Here is a 22,925-nt window from a genome sequence, read left to right as displayed (position 1 = left end):
TAATAGGAATCTTTCTTGACCTGGTACACAGTGTTTTTAAAAAATCACATAAGATTGCTGAACTCTCTCCCATGATCATGCTGAGAGGTCTGGTCTGCATGCATAGGCATGGAGTGCCCCGTGAGTGCTAGTAGTAGCAGGGGGGTGGGGGTGGGGGCGGTGAGCTTGTCACCCCTGAACTCCAGCACAGTGACAGAGAGAGGACTGTAACATCAAGTGTCTCTTTAGGCACTGGACCTGCAGGTCACCTGTTCACCACTGGGGGTGGTGCAGGCCCTCCTGAGAAAAGCTTGGGTGCATTTTGGCATGGCCAGCTGAGCCTGTTAGGGATTTAATGCGTATTCCTCCTTTTCTTCCCAATTAAAAAATATATATATACATTTTGATCACATATCCCATTTGAACTATGGTGGTGCATAACAAGATCTATGAAAGTAAGCATAATGCTTTCTGGAGTCTTCTGAGTGTTCTTTGTAGATAAAATGACCAATAAAAAATTTTGCTTTTGTATGTTATCTCACCAAGAGGCTATTTCTACCCTCATTCAGATCTGCTTGTCTAATGGTAATCTAATGGCAGTTTTTTTTTTTTTTTTAAAGATTTTATTTATTTGATAGCACAAGCAGGCAGAGTGGCAGGCAGAGGGAGGCAAAGGGAGAGGGAGAAGCAAACTCCTCACTGAGCAGAGAGCCCGACGCGGGGCTGGATCCCAGGACTCCGGGATCATGACCTGAGTTGAAGGCAGATGCTTAACCAACTGAATGACCCAGGCTCCCCTACTGGCAGTGTTACTAGTGACCCAGCTAGAATTCATTGAGCATATTACTACATATGCCAAGTTCTTAGGATGGGCTCAGTGCTTGACTGACTTCTCACCCCAGCCCTGTGAGATTTTTTGTAGATGAAAGGACTGAAGCCCAGGGGTTTTGTTCACGCTTACCCAGGCCAGGAGGGGTAGAGCTGGGGCTTGACCTTGGTCTGTCTGACTCCAGAATCTGAGCTCATAAGCACTGCCATGCTTGCTAGCAACTCCTGGGACTCTGAGCCCAAGTTTTTTTTGTTTTTTTTTAAAAAGACGTCTAGCTGCAGAATCCATTTGGTTTCCAGAAGTAAACAGATGCCCACCCTCCTGCAAAAGCTCATGTCTCCTAGTCCTACCTGGCATCTGCCTTGTCCGATCAAGGCTCTTTCTCACAGAATGGAGTAGAATTCCCTTCACTCTCGGTATGCATGTCTCTTCTCTTCTATGGTACTGGGTATATCTTTCTAGAGACCAGGGCCTACTTTATTTTTTCCCTTTTGTGTGTGCAGAGTGGTGTGGTGCATGGGCGGAGAAGCAGGAAGAGGGTATTCTGAAGTCAGTGAGAGGAAACAAGAAGTTACTTTTAACAAAACTCACATTGGCAGTTGTCCAGGAGGAGACTGTCTGGTGGCCTCTCCCCTCAGGGACCGTATAGAGGAGGACCCTCTAGCCTGATGACTGTCACCACATCAGTTGGTGTGCCCAGCAGCACATGTGGTTGGCATTCCTTGTCCCCTTGTTCTGTGGAGAGGGCGGGCTCAGTAGCTGTGAAGCGTGGCGGGAGGTTCGTGCTGTGTACTCGCAGTGTGCGCTAGCGTCACACGTGGTGGGGAGCACGGCTTGGGCTTTGGGACTAGACTTTAGTTCACGTTCTTATTCGGCCCTTCCCTGTGGTAGTCTCGCCTTCGCCGCCCAGACTTTTGCAGTAGTTAAACAGTGTCCGACATGTAACAGGTATTCGGTGGTAGCTCCCCTTTCCTGGCAGATCAGGGAAAGGACTTGACCAGAGGCAGATGCAGAAGGGACTGAGCGCTGTTCAGGTATTGGGGAGAGCTGTGCTCTGGGGGAGAAGAATGTGGCCAAAAGGCCGTCAGGCACTAAGATGTCAGAATTGGGGGTGGGCACCCTGGCGGTGCGTGGCCGTCTGATACCGCCCCCTGCTTTGTTGTCCTGAGTGGATCAGGAAGGTGGGCCCTTGTGTTGCTAATACTCTGGGGTTCCTACAGTTTGATCTTTTTTATCCTGACCTTTCAGTTCACCTGGCCTGAGTTCTTGGGCCCGAGCGAGGTAAACGTGGAGGACTTTTGGGCCACGATGGAGACAGAGGTGATTGAGCAGGTGGCCTTCCCTGCTAGCATCCCTATCACCAAGTTTGATGCCTCTGTTATTGCCCCCTTCTTCCCACCACTCATGAGAGGAGCTGTGGTCGTCAACACTGAAAAGGACAAAAACCTGGATGTGCAGCCAGTACCTGGTAAGACCACCTGGTGACTGACTGGGGTCAGGGAAGGGCCGAGTCCAGAGTTGGGAACATTTCCATGGCCAGCCAGTATCAGTGGCAGAGGAGGGCAGGGGCAGGCTCATGGAGAGGGCTCTTTCTAGAAGGATAATGACACAGTGTGACAAAATTCCCTAGAGGTTAAAGTCAAGGTGTAGAGTTTTGAAGAGTTGCCAGCCAACTTCCACAAAACAATACCTTTCCTTACCAAGTGGAATATATTTTGTTTTATTTCATTTTTAAAATTCTGGATATGACCCACTGAGATGATTTGATAAGTATTTAATATGTTGTGATCCACTGGTTCTCAGACAGTGCTTCCTAACATTAGATGCTGAGGTCCTACCTCATTCTTGCTGTTTCAAAGCCCAGAAATTGGTTCTTTTTTAAGGCCCCCATATAGTTCATTGTGGTTAGGCAGGTTCAGGAGCACAGTGTAAAGAGAGCGTTTTTGAAATGAGACCTACTGCTCCTTGTGTTGCTGCCCTTGTGGTAAGCCTCTGAGATCTTGGTTCTGAAAAACCTTAAAAGATTAAAAGCTTACTCATTTTGAGGTTCTTTGCAAGAGCGCTCTGCTGGATCTCTCCCCTAGACGTTCACGGGCAGAAAGCCAGTTCTGAGAGACTTCATATATCTGCAGAAGTTACAAGACCTGCCTCGAGTCCACCTCCCTCAGCACGCAGGGCAGTGCTCAGGGCAGAGCCTGCTTGCACTGCTTGCCATCATCCCCTGGTTCTCACCCTCACACCTGAGGGACTCCCCGTGACCTCTGTTGCCTGGCGGCAGTGCCCTCCCTTCAGCAGTGTCATCTCTTGCAGGCCATGGCAGTGCCCTGGTGAGGCTGCTCCACGAGGGCACCTGCAAGCTTGAGGAGATTGGCTCGTACAGTGAGGAGGAACTGCGGCACCTGCTGAGGCAGTGTGGCATCCCCTTTGGGACAGAAGACTCCAAGGTGAGTGGCGGGGGCAGCAGCGCAGATAGGGACTCAGGGAGTAGGCTGGTGGTCTGCTTTCTGGGCGACATGAGCCAGCTGTGACAGGTGCCTGTGTTGGACATAAGGTGCCAGCAGTCGGGCCTGGGAGATCGTCCACGGCCAGGTCACGATAGGTGTGCGAGGCCTCTCCCTCCAGTCAGTTCCTCTGGTGAAGGTAGTGGGTCCAGACTCTGGGTCAGGAATCCTGGCTCTCCCGCTGACTGGGCGTGACCTTGCTAAGCTACATTTCATTTCTTAGGCTCATTTTCCTGGTTTACAAAGTGGAAATAACCAAAATACTGACCCGATGAGGTTGTTGTAAGGAAGGAAGGCACTTTGCAGTGTGTGGTTATCACCTCTCCAGGCCCTTAGAGAAGGAGTGTTGTTACATCCGGGCGGGGGGGTGGGGTGGGTAGGGGGTTGGTGTGTGTGTGTGTGTGTGTGTGTGTGTGTGTGTGTGTGTGTGTTATTTATATTATTTACTTTTCTTGATACTAACGTCTTTTCGAAAATTTCATGCCTCCTTCAAGTTCAGATCAAATATTAGCTTATCTTTGAAGCATCCCCTGCCCTGTGAAAAGTAGGAAGACCCCCCCAGGCCTCAAAAGTCTGGCACCTTGATCACTCTGGCTGGCTATCTCTGGGACCTGGTCCTTTCAGGGCCTCAGAATCCCCGTCTGTACCTAGAGGACATTAACCTAGTGAGGCTCCAAGGCACACTCTGGCCTTGACAGTTTATTCTTTCTCTTTGGGTGTTGAAGTGAGCATTTGGTGCTGCACACCAGGCCTGGTTTCTTAGCATTTACTGCTTTGTTTTTAATCTTGTTCTGCTCCAGGAACAGCTCTGCTTCTCCTTGTTGGCCCTCTATGAATCTGTACAGAATGGAACCAGAGCTAGACAGCCCCCACCTCATCTCACAGGGGGTAAAATCTATAAGGTGTGCCCCCATCAGGTAAGAGGATAATAAGGAGTAGCTTGGGGTGAATTTGTCCATGTCACGTTGCCCATACAGATAATCTGGCTGATCCAGCTCATTCTGTGGGAATTGGCACTTAGGTCACTGGGCAGCCTGTGGAGTAGCTCCTTATGGGTCAGATGCCACCCTTTGGACTAGGAAGGGAGCCTGGGTCATCACCAGTGAGTATTAAGCACCCTTTCACATCCTGGCCCTGCGTGAGCTGTTGAGGGTACAGAGGTGAGCAGTGAAGATTCATTCTTCTCTAGTTGACCTCATTTTAGAGGGGAAGTAGAGCCACCATGGCTTAGGGCGCTAGCTTTGAAGGAACTAGACAAAGTCTTGGGATAGAAGGCAACAGAGAGGGACCTGTTGTCTGGGGCAGCCAGAGAAGGCTGAGAGCCCAGTGATGAGTTATGGAAAGAATGTTCCAGCAGAGGGAAGGGTGACCAGTAAGTCTTGAGTGGGGAAGCCTGGTGAGCCCAAAAGAGGAAGGTTGGAGGGGTGAGCAGAGACCAGATCATGCAGAGCTTTGTAGGCCACAGTAGCAGTCTGGGTTTCTCTCTGAGGGTGGTAAGGGGCCTAGTGGACAGTTCTCAGTGGGAATTGGGGAGGACGTAGTTCTGATTTTGGTTTAAGGAGAGCATGCCTCATGTCTGTAGAGTGCAGACAGGGCAGGCACTGGGATAGCTCTGGGAAGGTTGTGCACTATATGACAAAGCAGGCCCAGGAAGATACTGGGGTCGAAAACCCCCTGAACAGGTACTGAATGGGGGAGGAATTGCTAGCAGAACCTTCAGTTCACTCAGGTGCATGAGGGGGCATGGCAACTGGCTGTCAAAAGAGAATCTGATTATCAACTACTTCAGCCAAAGCTGTGTTTGAGGGACAGACTGGATGCCTTTCCTCTGGCAGAACAGAGCCTGCTTAGAGGACTGTGTTCCTGTGACTGGGGACCATCTCGTGAGAGGCACTTGACCGCATGGGGCCATGAGAGTTACAGAGCTTCCGGGCTGTGATGGGCAAGCAATATTACTAGGAGGTGATAGCTAAGACTGGTGGGGGTGAAGGTAGGGAGGTGGAGACAGATGCAGGATCCCCCACTATACACAGAGTGCCCCCTCCCCAGCAACGAAGTGGCACCTGGGGGGCACTGTCATTGGAGGTGTTTACTAGTCTACATTGAGGTTCCCATCTGGGCAGCCTATCCGGGTCTGGTGGGGAGCTGCTCAAAATACAGATGCTCAGACCCCACCCCCAGGGGCTAATTTCTTGGGTGTGGGGTAAGGCACAGGAACCTCCATCTCTAACCAGCTGTGAGCTGCCAGTGCTGTGTGGCTGGGAGTTGGAGCCCCTGGACTGGAGGGTGCTTGGTAGGACAGTGTGGAGGGTGGGGTTTGGAATAGATGCCCTTGGGGGCCTCTCAGCCTCAATTGAAGACCAGATGCCCCCAGCCGTATTCTCTCAGGAAGTCAGGGATGAGCTGGCGACTTCATTTAGGGACAGAAATAGGAAGCAGAATGTGATGGACTCTGGCAGGACGGCCATGGCTTTAGTCACGAAACCTGATTATTCATCTTTATGGGAAGAAGACTCAACTCTGTCTGGTGATTGGCTTCTTAACCCTCTGCTGTGCCCTCCATCTCCCTGCTCAGGTGATCTGTGGCTCCAAGTATCTTGTGCGGGGCGAGAGTGCCCGCGACCATGTGGATCTGCTTGTCTCTTCCCGCCATTGGCCACCTGTCTACGTGGTAGACATGGCCACACCAGTGGCCCTGTGTGCTGACCTCTGCTACCCAGAGCTGACCAACCAGATGTGGGGGAGGAACCAGGGCTGTTTCTCTAGCCCTGCAGAGCCACCTGTGGTGAGTTCCCTTCTGAGGAACTGGAAACAGTCCCACAGACTGACCATGTCTCTCCTCCTGGTTGTTTGGGAAGGCCTTCTGGGAACCATCTCCAGCATCCTTTGTCTCCACTAATATTTTGTCTTGATGCTGTGAGCCAGCATTTCCTCCACAAATGTTTACTGATCAAGCCCTGTGTGTGTGAGGCCTCAGCATGTCACTTAGGGTGCCCAGGGTGTCTCAAACACAGGTATTTTGGAGTCACAGGGGTCGCCTGCCTTTCAGACAAGCCTATGAAATTGCTGCACACTGGAGTACCAAAGGCCCGGACCAGTCAGATCTTAGGTCTGACCATGAATGTACTGCATGGCATACCTGTTGTGATCTAGAGGCGCAGAGGCTTAGAAAACACCACTGTATCCAACTCTCTCCTTTTAGTAAAAGGTAAAGTAAGGTCCAGAGAGGGGAAGTGGACTTAGCCAGTGTCGCACAGCAGGTAAGGGGCAGAGCCCTTGTCTCTGTATTTTGGTGCTTTGTACCAGACTGTGATTCCTACCAGACACACGTGCCCTTTGCTGGGAAGAATGTTAGGACTGGCAACAGGAAGAAGGAGGCGTCATTGTCATCACTCAACCTTTTCCTTATTCCCTGGACTCAGTGGCTCTGTGAGCTTGTGCCCGGCACTGCCAAAAGGCAACTGAGCCTCAGCGAGAGCCCCGCTCCCCACTCCCCTGCAGCCCCAGCCAGAATTGACTAGGCATGGTAATAAGCAGTAGCAGCTCAGGCGATCCAGCATCTGTTCTCCCACCTCTGGGAGGTGGCCGCTGTCACTGTCCCCGTCTTCACAAGGAGAGAGGAAGAGGAGAGGGGACTTGCCCCAGGAGATGTGAGCATATGTGGTGATGTGAGGGTTTAAATGGGGCTGACTGACACGCCCCCCCCTTCACTCTCACCCACCCCACAGCTTCTACCTTAGTCATTCCCTCATGTCACAGTGGTTTCTTATCTCTTCTCTAGAGTGTATCCTGCCCAGAACTCTTGGACCAGCATTATACTGTGGACATGATGGAGGCTGAGCACTCCGTCCAGCACCCAGTCACCAAGACGGCCACACGTCATATCGTCCATGTAGACACACAGCCCAGTCCTGGTGACCCCAGTACTGGGCACCACTCTTCAGCCCTGTGCCCTGAGTTGGCGCCCTACGCAACTATCCTGGCCTCCATTGCAGACAGCAAACCAAACAGTGTCCGCCAGCGGCCCATTGCCTTTGACAATGCCACCCACTATTACCTCTACAACCGCCTCATGGACTTCCTCACCAGCCGTGAGATAGTCAACCGGCAGATCCATGACATCGTGCAGAGCTGCCAGCCTGGCGAGGTGGTCATTCGAGACACCCTCTACCGCCTTGGGGTAGCTCAGATCAAGACAGAGGCAGAGGAGGAGGGTGAGGAAGAGGAGGTGGCTGCAGTGACAGTCTAAGCCGGGCTCTTGCACAGGGACTGCACCATCTCAAGCCATAGTGAGGCCCTTGCCCGAGGCAGATCCATCCAGGGGACCGGCGGGAGTGTTCACCTTTGGGGAGGCCTCTGATGCTGGGACTGACCAAAGAGCTTCCATTTCCTGAGCATGGTGGGGCCCCGGGTCCGTGGTTCTCCACCTTCTGAGGGTCAGGAGAAGCACCAGGACACTCCTTACTGGCCCTGAGAGAGCACTTGGGGGACATAGAATGTTCAGCAAAGGGGAGGGGAGGCTGAGGGAATGCTGGTAGCTTCCCTGGGGCCTCCTGCGGGTCAGGGTGGAGGTCCTGGGGTAGGCTGAGGCGGAGTCCGGCGCTAGGTGGGAAGGCTGCTGAGGTATCCCTTCCCACCCCTGGGGGGACACTCTTGCCAGCCCCTGCAGCCACACGACTTCCTTAGCCTGTTGCCTTTGACTTGGGGCCTTAGGGGCCTCATTAGCTCTAGGGGTCCCTTCGGGCTCTTGATTTTCCCAGAGGAGGGATGCGTTTCCCTCCTACTCTTCCTGCACCCAAATTGGGGGGAAGCTGAGGAGGGAGAAACAGCCACAGCGTTCTTCCAGGACTGTCTTCTCTGCCCTGAGCTTTGAGGAAGAGGATCCCCTTCCTCCTTTTCCTGGCCTCTGCTGCTGCACCTTACATCCTTTCTGGGCCCTGGACCCTCGCCACAGAGGGGATGTGGCCCGTTGGCATGACATAACCTGGCAGCAGTAGGAAAAACTCCCTTCTGTGAAGGGGAAGCAGACTGGGCCATAAGGAAATAGCGGGACTGGCTCAAGTGCCTAAGGTTTGCTTAGGGCACGGGAATTGGCCGTGTGTTATTTAATTTATTGAGAGGAGTGGAGTAGGTGGCTTTTTTCCCCTCCTTCCCCCACCAAGAATAAAATTTATTAAATTATCTGTTTTGGTGAAGCAGGAGTCAATTCCATGCTCATTGTGTAGGGCACAGTGCGGTTGAGCACCCGAGATGCTGAGCTGGCCACTCAACGTGAAGGAAGATGGAAGAGGCCCCAGGGAATCCACAGGTCCCCTAGTGGCACAGAGAATCGGAGGTCGGAGGCCAGCTGTGTTAATGCTGTTAGTTTAATGACCGAGACATCCCACAGGGCGACTGTTAGTTACAGGGGGTCAGCTTGGTGGAGTGCATGCTGCTTGCTTGGTGTGGCCAGCCACACAGGCCCCCTGCCTTCCAACTCAGAATGACGGGGGACTGGGCAGAACCCCGAACTTGTAGCTGCCACCTGGCTCATTGTAGCGATCAGATCCAGGGTGGGTGGGGCTGCAGAAAGAAGGCCAGAGGGTGGGGCCTAGGAGGTACGGTTCATTCGTAGAAAGGGGCCACCCTGCTCTTAGGTGCCCGAGCCAGGCACAGTGTCTGAGCACCTGTTTGCTCTTGCCGTTTCACTCAGCTACAGAGGGGGTCCTTCTACTCTGTCAAGGCCCAAGGAGCTTGGTCTCAACATTGGGGCACTTGGTAGGCACAAAACCGGTCCATTTCCAACGAGATGATGGGGGGTAGGGAAAGGGGTACCTGGACATGGGAACAAGGTTAAGAGTGAGCTGGGCGTTCTCCTAGTTGGCATAGCAAACATGAGGCCATAGCATTGAGAACAGTGGGCGGGGGGCTCAGCCCTAGCCCCTGACTGGCAGTGATGGCCCAGGCCGCGGAAGTGGGGTCCTCCCCAAACTCCCGTGGGTCTCACATCCCTGAGTTTCAGAGCTGGGCCGGGCTGTTGAGTGAAATGACCAAGGGCAAAGTCTGTAGGTCTCCCCGCGGTGCCCCATCCACGGTGGAGTGGAAGCTTGGAGGAAGGGGAAAGCAGAGCTTCCTGGCCGTCTCCTCAGCAGAACTGGTAGTTGTTGGGCTGCAGTAGGGGCTGGGCGATATCCCCCTGCTCACAGCAGGCCAGGTGCTCGCTGGAGCTCTCCTCTGGCTCACTGCCACTGCCTCCGCCGCCACTGCTGCCTGGCAAGTTGGTGTAGTCCTGAGGGTGCAAGAGGCCGGGGGTGGTCGGTCCTGATGGCTCAGGCCCCACCTGGCCTGCTGGAGCCAGCCACCCACCCTGAGGCTGGCCCCACTCACCGGCTCTCTCCTGTCCACTTGGGCCTGCTCCTGGAGGAAGGAGCAAATCTGCTGGAAGGTGGGTCTGCGGGTGGGCTCCAGGGCCCAGCAGGCCTGCATGATGCTGTATCTGAGATAGAACAGAAACTGCCTGTGGGCCTGGGGACCGTGACCCATTCCCCTGTGCACATGCACACACAGCCCCTCAGTCTCGCCCAGCAGAGGGCCTGAAGCCTAGTGAGGGGCGAGCCTGACACGAGACCTGTGCTAAGTCCTTGACGTGCTTGTCTTACTTAATCTCCCCAGTAGCCTTTGGAAGGTATTTCCATCACGCCCATTTGACAGCTCAAAGGAGAAAAAGCTCAGAGATGCTCTCTTGCCCAAGCTCCTAGAACCAAGAAGGGGTGCCCTTGCTGCCTGCAGATCGGTTTGCCAAGTGGGCTGAGCGATGAGCGAGCGGCTGACTGTAGCAAGAGTCTTTTAACAGGGCAGGGGGGCTGCAGGGGCTGTGGAGCTGGTGAGCCGGCAGGCTGGGAGGGCCTGGTTGGGCACCGGGAGCGGCCGTGTTGAGAGTGGTGGGGGAAGGTGCGGTGGGTGAATGCGTGGCCCGCTGGCCCACGCAGAGGCCGTGGTGAGGGTGGGGAGTCGGCGGCTCGTGGAGAGGCTGCTGTGGCTGGCTGGCCGACACCACAGGGTGCCAGGATGGAAGAAATGGCAGGAGCCTTCCTCGAGGTCGTAGTAAGAGAGTCTGACTTAAAAACCTATCATTTGAGTTAGGACCAGTCCCAGTTAAAGAGTCCTTGGAGCACATCCTCTAGGCTACCTGGGAAGGCAGTGGAAACCCTGAACTCACTCGGAAAAGGGCTTGGTTTGGCCCACTGGGGGGAGATAAAGCCTGGCCCTGGAACACTGGGCAGGGAGACTGGGACCACACACACACTTCGTCTCCTTCAACGAAAGCCTGGGGTACCCTGTTCCCTCCCTGGGGTCCTGCACTTACATGTTCTTTGGGGCAAATGCGGGCTGGGCCATTTGGTATCCATCCTTCACCAGTTTATAGAACTTGCTGTTCACCAGGATGCCAGGGTAGGGGTTCAGCCCTGCAAAGGCCAAGATCATGTAGGAGACCACGCTCAGTGCTCACCTTCACCTGCCCCCACACCCACATTACATCTTGGTGAGGCTGGGGTGTGAAGAGTTACAAAGGGTGTAGGCTTCGATGGAACTGGGGAGCCTTCACCCAGGCCTCATCATACCCCACAAGAGAATTCCGGCACAGGCTTTGGAATAAGAGGTTAGAGGAGCTCGTTGAAGGGCTTAGCCCAAGTCCCTGTGCCTAGAGCTCCAGAAGCAGGTACGCACAGTATGAGGGAAAACCAAGGAAGCAGCAACCGCTCGGGCAGGCAGACGAGGGAAGAGTCTGGACGGAATGCCTCGTGGCATGGAGCGTCTGCCCAGCCCATGCAGGAGGTGCACTGCTTGGTTTTCACTCCCAGCAGCCTTTGCTGTGCCCTGGGCACCAAGTATCCTTGACTGGCATCCTCCACGAGGTATAGGACACCATGGTAACCGAACATGAGTCAGCCCCAGGCCAAGCCTGCCCTGGGCCGGTGGCTTACCGAGTGAGAAGATTTCCCAGAGCAGGATGCCGTAGGACCAGACGTCGCTCTGAACCGTGTAGACACAGTCGAAGATGCTCTCTGGAGCCATCCACTTCACGGGCAGGCGGGCCTGGCACAGCAGACCCCAGTCACCTCGGACCCTGGCTCACCGCCCCTCCTCAGCCTGGCCTACCCTCCTTAGTACTCACATTGCCCTTGACGATGTAGTTGGAGTCATTCATGATGTCCCTGGCCAGCCCAAAGTCCCCGATCTTGGCCACACGCCCACTGGTCAGCAGGACGTTTCGTGCTGCCACGTCCCGGTGTATGCACTGAAGGGAAGGGCTTTCAGAGTTAGTCTCAGCCCCTCCCCTACTTGAGCCCGAGGTGCAGGGGGAGCCAACAGGGCCCCAGAAGGCCTTGGGCTCCTCATTGAGGGAGTGGGCATCCATTTTGGTCCTCTATTCTGGCTCCTGTCCCTACCTTCTACAAAGACCCAGGTCTGAGGAAATTCAATGCGGTCGGACGGTTCACTGTTTAAAAAGCACCATCACTGGCCCTCTGGCCCTGAGCAGCGGCTGCTGCCTTAGAGCTCGGGCAGTCCGCTTGGGCAAGAAGCAATGAGCCCTAGCACTGGGAACAGCCTCTGCGCCCTGTCCCCCAGGTACTAATAACAGCAGCTGCTACCTCCAGGGCCCTACCATGCCAGGCTCTTCTCTAAGCATCTGCCCACATTATTACCCTGTTTTGCCCTTAAGACAACCCTGTGATTGTGCCCATTTTTCCAGGTATAGGAACCGAGGCTCAGAGAATTGCAATGGTTGCTCAAAGTCACCCAGCAAATGGCTGAGCCACCGATCAAACTCTGGACTCCCAAATCTGCTGTAAGGACGGTCACAGCTCCCACTCGCTGGGAACTTCATGGGTTGAGTGTGTTGCACATGTCTTCTCATACCCTCACAACTCAGGGAGGTTCCCTTATTAGCCCCACGAGACCGGGGGCTTCACAAAAGGACACAATGGTTGTCTTGTTCACACTGTCGACCAAAACCGAAGGAATAAAGCCTGTTCTTGGACATGGGGTCCTCCATGGTCTGCTGCACACCAGGGAAACGGGTCTGCTCAGGCTTGGGCTCCCACCGTCCCGTGGTGGAGGAACTCGCAGCCGTAGGTCTCTCCCGCTCACTCCTAGAGGCCGTGTGGTCGCTGCCCACCTGCTCTCTGGCATGCTGGCTCCTCCTTGGCTCCATCATATGCTCCCCTTTCCTCCCCTTCATCGTCAGTCATCCAGCCTCACGTGGGGGGGGCGGGGCTCAGCTGCCTTCCACCCCCCTGGGTGACCACACTCAGACGCAGTTTACAACTCACATTCTTGGAAGCAAGGAATGCCATGCCCTGGGCCACCTGGCTCGAGAAGTGGAGCAGGTCCCGCAACTCCAGTGGTCGCCCATCCTCCTTGTCCAGGTCTGGTGTGGGAAGAAGTGTCAGCGCAACCCTACCTCACCCCTGCCCCTCCCTGTCCAGCCCCCAGTCGCCCCTCTCTGCCCCTCCCTGACCTGCAACCCAGTACCTCCTCACCTTGTTCAGAGAAGGAGTCGTTTGAAGAAGAAGTAGAGACAGGCCTCATCTCCACATAGATGTCTACACCCTGGCTGGAGAAGCCACTGTCCCTATATAGGAGAAATGGTTGGGGGGCGGGTGAGTCCCTCTTGCTAAACTGCCCAGCTCAGGCCTTGACCTTTAGCTCCCCATGGCCTCTCCAATCGGCAGGGAAGGACGGGGACCTCAAGGTCCACTCGAACATCCCTTTCTGACAGGGAATTCCCCTGCCGCATTGTGTGTGAGCGATCATTGATTTCAGCACGGCCATTCAGGGAAGAAGCTTACAATTTGTTCTATCGTTGGGCAGCTCTCTGCCTGTTAGAAAGTTCTTCACTGTTCCTAATGCCAACCTGCCCCTGGGGTTTTCCTCCAGCTGGTCCTTGCTCCGCCCTCAAGGGCCACAGAGAATGAGGCTCCCTTTTCCCGTAACAGCCCTACAGGGATTTGAGCATATTCTAGGGCCCCATCTTTGAGCCTTCTCTGTCTGGACAGTGGTTCTCACCGCTGGCTTCACATTCAATCACCTGGGGAATTGTCGACTCTCCCTGTGCCCGGACCACCTCAGAAATTAGGGGGCAAAACCCAGTCGTTCACACTTTGAAATCTCTCCAGGTGATTCCAGTGTGCAGCCTGGCTAAAGGCCACTGGTCTAGAGGAGTGCTTCTTAAACTAATTCGGGAGCATATGATTCTCCTGGGGGGGGTCTTACTGAAATGCTGATTCTGACTCAGCAGGTCTGGTGGCCTGAGCTCTTGCATTTCTAACAGCTCTCAGGTGATGCCTATGAGCTCACGCTTTGAGTCACAGTTGGAGAAAGCACTTCCCTAGATTGAATAGCCACTACTGCTTCTAATATTACAACTAGGTATGATTTCTGGACTCCCCCCCCCACCCCACCCCTGCTCCCTCTGTGATGGAGATGTGCACCTTGACAATGCCCATACTAGATCTAGTGTTCCCAGAAAGAGAAGGGAATGTCTTATTTAGGCTTTGACCATGGCAAAACCATCCCCTCCCTTGGTTTAGAAACTATACTTCCATTAATGTAGCCTGGGAACCCGCTGGCAGGATTGGTTCACATGCCATTTGCCCTTGAAGTCACCTCACTGAATCCTTTCCCCATCTGCACATTTGAAGATAAGAAGTTAGTACTTTACTTCAGTTCTCATTTTGATTTGACTTGACCTGAGGTTCCAGCCTGAGGAGGCCCGGTGTGAGCTGCCCTCTCAGAGGGGCAGCAGAGAGAGGAAGAGGAAGCAGATCCTGCCAGCCCTCATATTCGAGGATACCAGATGGAATGAAATGGCCTCCTTCCCCTTTTGCCTCCCCAGGCTTGGCAGCTGATAGTGGCTGAGATAGGGGCCCCATGTACACCCTTCTTGTTCTGATCCTGTCTCAGCAGCCTGGCCCTGAGGCCCCACACGCCCTGAGACCGAGACTTCAGGACAGCAGTGAGGCTCAGGTGAGTACTGAACCAGGAATTGAGGGGGCAGAGTTCTAGCGCAGGCTCTGCCTCTGCCCCTGACTCATGTGTGACACGAAACTGGCCACTTCCTCTCTCTGATTCCCCATGTGGCTTCATCCATCTTCCTCGGGGTGGCTTCCAGGAATCACAGCATTACAGAATGACAGAGTGGGAAGGACTCTGAGAGGTTCAACCCCCCCAGTGGCTCACCCCGGGGAAACCGAGGCCCAAGTAGATCAGGGGCCTGGCCACGGTCACCCTGTTTTGCCCCTTGTCCCCCAACAAGCAGCAGACTCTGTCTGGGTGCTGTATAGCCCCTGACAGCATGGGACAAATAGGGCAGTTGTCCTCAAGATCTGCCCATCTCTGGCTAGAGCGCTGAATGGATCCTGGTTTATCTTTTACATACATTAAAGTGATGATTTCATTAACGCCTGTCTCCACCAGACTATGAGGGGCCCATCTTTGCCCTCCATATTCCTAGAACATAGTAGGTGTCTAAATATTTGTTGGATGTTCGGAATAAGTAGTAGAAAAGCCGGGTTGGCCCATCTAAGCGGGGGTGACTACTTCCCATGGCAGAGATGGGAATGTGAGGGCCACCGAGCCTCTGTTAGCTTTACGGACAGACCCAGGCCCCCCTCCTCCAGTCCCAGCCTCCTTCCTGTCCTTTGCCAGGGTCCTACCTGCGGACGTATTTCTTCTCCAGGTGGATGTTCTTGTAGCCAGTACCTGCCTGGGGGTCTTGGCCCACACTCAGGCTGGGTCCCAGCATGGCCTCGGCCTTCCTTCGCAGAAAGTTGAGCAGGTCGCCATAGCAACAGTACTCGGTGATGACCAGAACAGGGCCTAGAGCAGCCAAGAGAGTGGGGTGAGGCCACTCCTCAGCCCACTCCCCCATGTGGACAGGAACATGGTGTGGGGCAACACGGCCCCCTGGAATGGGACTCGGGAAACCTGAGTTCTAATCCTGCCTGGCTATGAGCAGCTTTTTCTGCTTTTTGTGCCTCAGTAATCCCATCTGTCTAAAACAGAGGAATCTCAAAAAACTAGCCAAAGAATTCTTTCTTCAAAGGAAATCTATGACAGGCCCTGGGGCACCTCTGTGGACCCTGTCATGAGTGTCCAAGTGTCTTTGGGTGGGAGCTTCCCTCCAGGCCCCCAGAATCAGACTCCCTGCAGCAGGAACCAGAGATCTGCACTCTTATACCCGCCTCTGGCTGACTAGGACACGCACCAAGGTCTGAGAACCACTGATCAGAGCTCGTAGAACTGACAATCAGTCATAAACACCTTCTGACAAATCCAGGCACCTGGTCTAGGAATTTGAGGAATGCTGAGGTAGAGATCCTACCATCACTTGGAGGGGAGAGGGAGGAAAAGATGGAGTGAGGTGACCCTGGGCCCTCAGACACCCGAGAGGCTCCCAGACCATGGGCCCCAGTGCCTGCCAGGACCCCTCACCTCCATGGGTGCAGGCTCCCAGAAGGTTGACTATGTTTTCGTGTTGGCCTAGGTGACTCATGATCTTCAGTTCCGACATGAGGGCCTCCTTCTCGTCCGCGTGAGCCGTGGCTGGAAGACGGAGCCACAGGTCCCATGGATGGGGAGAGGGCAGGACATAGAGAGCCACACAGACGGACAGGAGACACCCAAGAGAGCAAGCAGGGCACACCCAGTGCCCCAAAGTGATCAGTGACCAAAAGAGGGAAAAGGAAAAATGCAGACACACAGATGGGGGTCAGGGCGAAAGGAGAGACGGCCCGTCCCTGCGCTGCTCCTGAGTGGCAGGAAACCACGCTGTGGCCGGGCCATGGCCCAGGGTGGCCTCTGTGTGCCCCAGCCTCTTTGGGGCTCCATCAGAAGATCCTCCACACCCAGGAGTTAGGGGGAGGCTGGAGCTCACAAAAGAAGCCAAGAGCCCTTGCCTCCAATCCCAGGCCCTACCCCAGGCCAAAAATGTGGGTGGTGCCCTTTGTGATGACAGGGCAGGCCCCCCCCAGCATACACCACCTCCTCCCCGCTCCCCGCGATTCCCGAAGCCCCTTCCCCTCACTCACACTTCAGCATCTTCACAGCCACCTTCAGAACAGCATCTTCCTTGCCCAAACCAAAGGCTGTGGCCTCTACCACCTTCCCGAAGGCACCGGCTCCGAGAGTCTTCCCTGCCACACACACACACACACACATACACACGGTCTCCTTAGGTCTCTGGGTGACAAAGAGCCCTTTCTCTAAGGGCCCACAGGCTCCCTGCGGTGCATGCTGGTCCCATGTGGGTGCTAGGATCGCATCTCACCGAACTGCAGGTTGTTGCGGGGGAACTCCCACTTCTCGTTGTAGGGCAGCTGGGTGGGGTCAATGAAGGTGTAGCTGTTGCCCTCGTAGCTCTCGATGATCTTCCAGCGCACCTGGTACTTGGGCTTCTGCAGAGGGAGGGGGAAGCGTACGTCAGCCCCCTGCAGGCAGATCTGGGATCTCATCCCCGACCCCCGAGGGCAGAGGTGTGGGCAGTCCCAAGGCGTGCGGGAGGAGGCAGGGGTGGCCTGAGATGTGGTGAGAGGGACCGGGTTGTCCCACGTCCAAGGCACTGAGAGCCCTGTCCTTGCCTGGCTTGGCCTCACCATGTGACCTTCCCTTCCGCAAGCCTTGGTTTCCCCACCTGGATATTGAAAGACGGGGGACAGGGTCACCTCTGAGAGCCCTGACAGCCCTGATAACTTGGTAATTCCTGAGCCAGGAGGGAGGGAGGGATCTTGAGGCCTATCCATCTGTCCATCCTCCCAACCAAATACTGTCTGGTTTTATTTTTAATTGCGGTAAGATCCATAACAACAGAAAATTTACCATCTCAACCATTTTTTAGTATATCATTCAGAAGTATTCGTTCACACTGTCGTGCAACCAGTCTCCAGAATGCTTTCCATCTTGCAAAACTGACACTCCATACTCGTTAAGCGACTCCCCATTCCTACCTCCTCTGAGGCCCTGGCCACTTATCTCCTGAATCTGATGACTCTAGGTACCTCACTTAATTGGAATCGTGCAGTATTTGTCCTTTTGTGACTGGTTTATTTCACTCAGCCTAATGTCTTCAAGGTCCATCTGTGGGTCAGAATTTCTTTCCTTTTTAAGGCTGAATAATATTTCCAGACAAATATTTCACCAAATCCCTATTTGTGTCAGACACCATTGATTCAGAACTGAAGAAGATAAAGGCCCTGTGCCCACAGGCAAGGGGCTAAGACAGGCATTCAACTCAAATACATACTTATGTCGGACATTTTCCTATAGTGCCGTGAAGAAAACAAAGCAGGGTGATGGTCTAGAGAGCGCCGGGTACAACGGAAGGTAAGTCAGGGAAGGCCCCTGAGGAGGTGAAGAGAAGCTGGCCAGATGACTGTCAGAGGAAGCTCTTTGCAGGCTCAGTGAGGAGCAGATGCAGAGGCCTGCAGGTGGGCCAAGTCCTGGCAAGTTTGAGGGACCGGAAGGTTCCCCGGGGGTGGGGCTTGAAGGAGATAGGGATGTTCCAGAGACAGGAAGGTCTTGAGCGCTGGGACAGGTGAGTGGATTCCCTCCTAACTGCACTGAGAAGCCCTTGAGGGGGTGAAGCAGGTGAGGGATACATCCGAATTTATGTTGTCAAAGGAGAGAGAGAGGGCAGAGCCAGACGTAGGGAGGAAAGCAGATGCGTGGCTCTTTCCTGCCCAGGGCGACGGCTGCTTGGGGGCATCATGCCAGGGGGTGCCCATGAGAAGCGCTGATGGAAGACAGACTTTAGGGGGAAAGTGGAAGCTGGGCCTGGGTGGTGGAGGACACTGAGGCCTTGGGTCAGCAGTCCTGCTCTTTCCGGTCAGCCCAAGGGGACAGGGACCAGCTGGGCTGTGCTTAGCAGCTGGGCTCCTTCTCTGGGCACCCAGCCTGGGGGAGCTAACGGGTATGTGAGTGGATGTCAGGGAGGGAGGCGGCCTGTGGCTGCAAGTTGCATCAGATTAAGAGAAAGGACTCCAGAGAGCCGTAGGGAAGAACTTTCCAGATGGTAGTTTGGGAGAGGAGACTGTGGGTAGACATAAGGAAGAACTTCCGGGTTCTGATTCAGGAGGGAGGCTGCAGGTAAACTTAAAAACAACCGTGCTGGGGCTCGGGAGGAAGAGTCTGAAGCGGGACCAAAGGAGGAAGCTCCTGAGTCATGCAGGATTCAAGCCCCGCATGCAGATGCCTTCCCAACCCTAAACATGGAGAGAAAGCCCAGAGGGAGTTCCTTGACCTCCCCCAGCCACTTCCATCTCCAGGGGCTTCTGTGGCCAAAGCTGTTTTTTTCTCCTCACCACTTCTCCTTCTTCTGGCCCCTGCAGCTGGGCCTGAGTCACCCCCCTCCCCAGTGCTGCCCGGGCCCCCAGCGAGGCAGAGGCTACTGGGGAAAGGGAGGGAGGCGGTCAGAGGAAGGAGAGGTCGTCTGGCTGGATCTCAAGTCTCTACCTGGAGGAAGGAACAGCTCTCCCCCGCCTCCCCCTGTGCTGCTGGCGTCCCTGCCCCGTCCTGGAAGGCAGCCAGCAGCTCTGCTTCTGTACCCTTGGCTACCCAGGGCTTCTACCTGGGGGGTCTCCTCTGAAGGAGAGCCCTTACAGGGAAGTTGGGACGGGCCACCTCGACCAGGTTTCCTAACAGTAGTAGTTGTCCCGATAGGAGGGCGTGCTCCCTGAGCAGGGCACCGGCTGGCACGCTCAGCATGGGTCCTCTCACTCCTTACACCAGGCCCAGGCCCAGGCTCACCCCAACTTCCCCTTGGCGACTGAGATGGGCAGGGAGACATCCCAGTCCCATGACTCTCCCCATCTAGGCCTGTTGGTTCTAGGCTGCTGGATGTTCTCTGTCTTAGGAAGGTAGCAACCTCAATACTTCCCACTGGAAACCTTGGGGACCCTCCCACCTGGCCCCAGTCGGCCTCTAGGTCCCAGAGCTCAGTTCTGACTCCAGAATCCCGGGCTTCGTGCCTCCCTACCTCACCCTTTCCTCCGTGTGTCCTTCCTCCTTCCAGCCTGCTGACTCCTGCCCTTTTCTCCTCCCCCCGCCCCGATGGCCCCCCTTGTGGTCTCTCTGGGGGCCAGGAAGGTGATGACTCAGCCCTGAGGCAGAACTAACCCTTCCCCCCAGCCAGAGCCACCCCTCACCGCAGGCCCAGGCAGTGAGGACAGGCCAGGCAGAGTCCCCAGTGCAGAGGCAAAGCTCAGAACCCCATGGGGCAAAGCAGAGGGGATTAGACGGAGGGCCCAGAGGCAAGGGCATGACCATCTTGACCCCTCAAGGTCTTGTCCCATGGGATGCCCTCCTTTTCTTGGCCTTGGATGGGTTCAGGGGGCAGTTACATTTCCTGGACGGGAAACGAGGTGGCTGGGACCACATGTTCCAAAAATGGTCCCATGGAGAGAAGGTAAGGTGTCCCCAAACCAAAACTGGCTAAGGGGGCTGGGCATCTAAAGGTAGAAGGGGCTGGAGAGGGAACTGGGCCTTCTCTGGAATCTCTGCAGAGCCCTCTGGGCTGAGGAGGCAGCTCTGTGGGGCACTGACTGGGAGGCAATTTTCAGTTCTATAAAAGGAAGAAACTTACAATAATCAGAGCTGCGCAGAGAAGGAACTCAACAAGAGTGAGTTAAGGCCTGTCCATAGAGGTGGGTGAGCAAGGCCTTGAAAGGCTGGGCCTGAGTCAGCCCCCTCCCCAGTGCTGCCCGGGCCCCCAGCGAGGCAGGGGGTACTGGGGAAAGGGAGGGAGGCGGTTAAAGGAAGGAGAGGTCGTCTGGCTGGATCTCAGGTCTCTACCTGGAGGAAGGAACCACTGTTCCTTCCTTGAGTGAGTTCCTGAGTGAGCCAGAACTCGGAGGCTCTGAGGCTCTCCCCTTGTGGAGCTCACCGTCTAGAGCAGGCGATGGTTGCAAAAAAGTGAGGGTGCGGATTACAGAGCAAAAGACGCAGTGGGGAGAGGGATGGGGTGTTCCAGAGAGGGGTGTTCCAACCACTGTTGGTGTGTAGTCAAGGAGATGCCCAACCTCAGACACTCCTACAATCCCAAGATGCATGAGCTAACTCAGCTTCCCCAGTCAGCTTCCTCCTGGGGCAAGGGCATGCAGGGTCCATCCTGAGCGCCATCTGTGCCCAGCACCCTGCTAAATCCCCTCCATGCGGTCTGTCATTGAATCCTCAAGACAGCCTGGTGGGGTGGCCACCATTATTAAACCCATTTCACAGATGGAGAAACAGAGACAGAGACAACCCCAGCTTCCCCAGAGTTGCAATAGCTGGAGACTGGCAGAGGCAGGAGCCTCAACTGTCCAACTCCCAATCCCTGGCTCTTAAACCAGACTATCCGTAGGCTCGTGGAACGTCAGAGCAGGAAGACTGTGACCAGTCTTCCTGGTAGGGAAGGGAAACTGAGGATCAGAGCGGGCAGTGAGTTAGCCAAGGTCACATGGCAAAACAGTTTTGGAGCTGGACCCAGGTCCCTGAAGTCTTGACCCAGGACCTTTGTTTCTTGGAGGCTGCCTTCAGAGCTGCCTCTTCATGCTGGGTGCTGGCATGAGCATGAGAGCTGCCCCTATGGGCCCCCATATCCCATCCACACTGTCTAAGTCCTCTTCTGATGCTAAAAACCCCAAGGCAGGGGTGCAGAAGAAAAGATGCAGAGGAGGCCCCCATGGTGGGCTGTTCACCCCTTACTCACACTGCTCCCTTGTTCGAACCTCCTGATGGCTCTGAGCCTACAGGCTGGGGCCCAACTCCTTGGACCCCCAATCTGCCTCCTCTTCCAGGCATCAATATTTCTGGAACTTGCCTTGGTCTCGCCCCACCCCGCCCTCCCCTTTGTTCACATTACCCTCTCCCCCAGAGATACCATTTCCCTGAGTCTTGTCTCCCTTTGCTGCACCCCCCATTCTCTAAGATCTGGCCCCTCCACGCCCACCACTTTCTCCAAGCAGGCTCCCTTCCCCACCAGGGACAATGGACTCCATCTTTTGTGTAGGAGGGCAGCTAGGCAGGTGGCAGAGGCCTCAGGCTGTCACGTGGCAGGCACCTGGGATCCTTGGGCTGGTTCTTCACCCTTGCCAGCCCTCAGTTTCCTTACTGTAAAATACTGACTGCTTCAGTCCCTGCTTCCAGGTTGTCATGAGGGTAAGATCAGATGATTCGGTGTTTCACATAATGGCTAAAAACATGGCTTCTTAAAACCCAGCCTCTGCCACCGACCAGCTGTAGGCAAGGGCAGCTGCCTCCCCCTCTCAGAATCTCAGCTTCCAGCTCTGTAAAATAGGGTTAGCGATGCCATCCACATGCCGTGAGCGTTGCGGGCATTCAACGAGAGGATGTGAGTAACAGTCTTCAGGAAAATGTCCCTTAAGTTACTAACGCTGACTGAGAACTCAATGGCAGCTTCGATGAATAATAACTAATGAAGAGGATGATGATGGTCAAGCCTTCCTCCTCCACTAGACCGCCCACCGCCTGACGTGAGACACAGGCCTGCCCCGTGATGCCCTCTCTGTGTGCTTGCATCCCCCTCCCCCCGCGGGGACAGGGCCCCATGTTCACACTCTCTGGAACACCCCATCCCTCTCCCCACTGCATCTTTTGCTCTGTAATCCACACCCTCACTTTTTTGCAACCATCGCCTGCTCTAGACGGTGAGCTCCACAAGGGGAGAGCCTCAGAGCCTCCGAGTTCTGGCTCACTCAGCGCCCAGCCGCTCACGTTGGCATACAGCTGGTGCCCACTAAAAAGCTGTTGGCTGAATGGCTGACAGAACGAGTGGGTTCTCGGGGGCTACAGGGTGGATCCTCGCAACCGGGTGGCCCTGTGCCAGGGTTGGGCTGGCTCAGGTGCCTGGACGCCCCCACCCCCGCCCTGCCCAGGCTCACCTGCTTGTACTTGTAGAAAAGCAGCATGAGCAATAGCAGCAACAAGGCTGTGATGGACATGCAGGTGACCAACACGGGCGTGAAGAGCGGCTCGTCGGGGAGCTGTGTGTGGGCTCCTGCAAGGGGTAGGGCGGAGGAGTGAGCCGGCAGCGGGCCCTCCGAGCCCTCCTGCCACCACTGAGATCAGGCCACTGCATTGCCTGGAACACAGTAGGTGCTCAATAAATACCCGTTGACTGAACCAAGAGTCTTCACCTGGAAGCCCCCAGAGCCTCAGAGAGTCTTCCTATAGACCCTCCCCAAGCCAGGGGCCTGGAGGACAGCCCCTCTGGGTCTGCTTATGCTCAGCCCCAAGCCCTGCCCGCAGTCACAGCCTCTGTGGCTGGGGAGCCCCTCAGGTCACACAGTACCACCTCCTGCCAATGCGAGGTGCTCTGCAGCAGAGGCTTGTACCAGTGCCCAGCTGTGGCTTGTGCGCACACACACACACACAGATGCACACCACACACACACACACACACACACACACACAAACACACACCCCAGTGATGGGCGTTCACCCCCTACACCTTCAGGCAGCTCAGACAAAAAGACCTAGAGGTTAGGCTGAAATCTGCCCTCCCAGCATTTCCCCACTGCTCTCCCGAGCGCCACTTGGAACCACACAGCCCTTCTGAGGGTCTGAAAGCTTGACTA

At 55.2% G+C, this 22,925-nt stretch overlaps 2 protein-coding genes across 4 annotated transcripts in view; one reads left to right on the top strand and one right to left on the bottom strand.

Annotated features, from left to right (window-relative positions):
* The window catches only part of HMGXB3 (HMG-box containing 3), a 45,065-nt gene extending 36,544 nt beyond the window's left edge, over nucleotides 1–8,521 (top strand). For all 3 annotated transcript variants that reach the window (XM_027604711.2, XM_027604713.1, XM_027604712.1), the window contains 5 exons: nucleotides 2,057–2,276; nucleotides 3,119–3,252; nucleotides 4,110–4,226; nucleotides 5,885–6,094; nucleotides 7,091–8,521. In XM_027604711.2, the coding sequence (XP_027460512.1) occupies nucleotides 2,057–2,276; nucleotides 3,119–3,252; nucleotides 4,110–4,226; nucleotides 5,885–6,094; nucleotides 7,091–7,558 (1,149 nt within the window). In that variant the 3' untranslated portion in view covers nucleotides 7,559–8,521. The remainder of the gene's footprint in view (nucleotides 1–2,056; nucleotides 2,277–3,118; nucleotides 3,253–4,109; nucleotides 4,227–5,884; nucleotides 6,095–7,090) is intronic.
* A 136-nt stretch (nucleotides 8,522–8,657) lies between these two features.
* CSF1R (colony stimulating factor 1 receptor) overlaps nucleotides 8,658–22,925 on the bottom strand; it is a 30,676-nt gene continuing 16,408 nt past the window's right edge. The window contains exons 10-21 of the mRNA XM_027604715.2: nucleotides 22,230–22,345; nucleotides 16,622–16,748; nucleotides 16,383–16,487; nucleotides 15,787–15,897; nucleotides 15,009–15,171; nucleotides 12,834–12,925; nucleotides 12,624–12,721; nucleotides 11,465–11,587; nucleotides 11,274–11,385; nucleotides 10,655–10,754; nucleotides 9,676–9,784; nucleotides 8,658–9,577 (exon numbers count right to left, since the gene is read on the bottom strand). Of these exons, the coding sequence (XP_027460516.1) occupies nucleotides 9,434–9,577; nucleotides 9,676–9,784; nucleotides 10,655–10,754; nucleotides 11,274–11,385; nucleotides 11,465–11,587; nucleotides 12,624–12,721; nucleotides 12,834–12,925; nucleotides 15,009–15,171; nucleotides 15,787–15,897; nucleotides 16,383–16,487; nucleotides 16,622–16,748; nucleotides 22,230–22,345 (1,400 nt within the window). The 3' untranslated portion in view covers nucleotides 8,658–9,433. The remainder of the gene's footprint in view (nucleotides 9,578–9,675; nucleotides 9,785–10,654; nucleotides 10,755–11,273; nucleotides 11,386–11,464; nucleotides 11,588–12,623; nucleotides 12,722–12,833; nucleotides 12,926–15,008; nucleotides 15,172–15,786; nucleotides 15,898–16,382; nucleotides 16,488–16,621; nucleotides 16,749–22,229; nucleotides 22,346–22,925) is intronic.

The sequence above is a fragment of the Zalophus californianus genome, chromosome 5 (genome assembly GCF_009762305.2).
Source record: "Zalophus californianus isolate mZalCal1 chromosome 5, mZalCal1.pri.v2, whole genome shotgun sequence".
Lineage (NCBI taxonomy): Eukaryota > Metazoa > Chordata > Mammalia > Carnivora > Otariidae > Zalophus > Zalophus californianus.
Note: the sequence above shows the minus strand (reverse complement) of the source record. Positions and strands in the feature narration are given on the sequence as shown.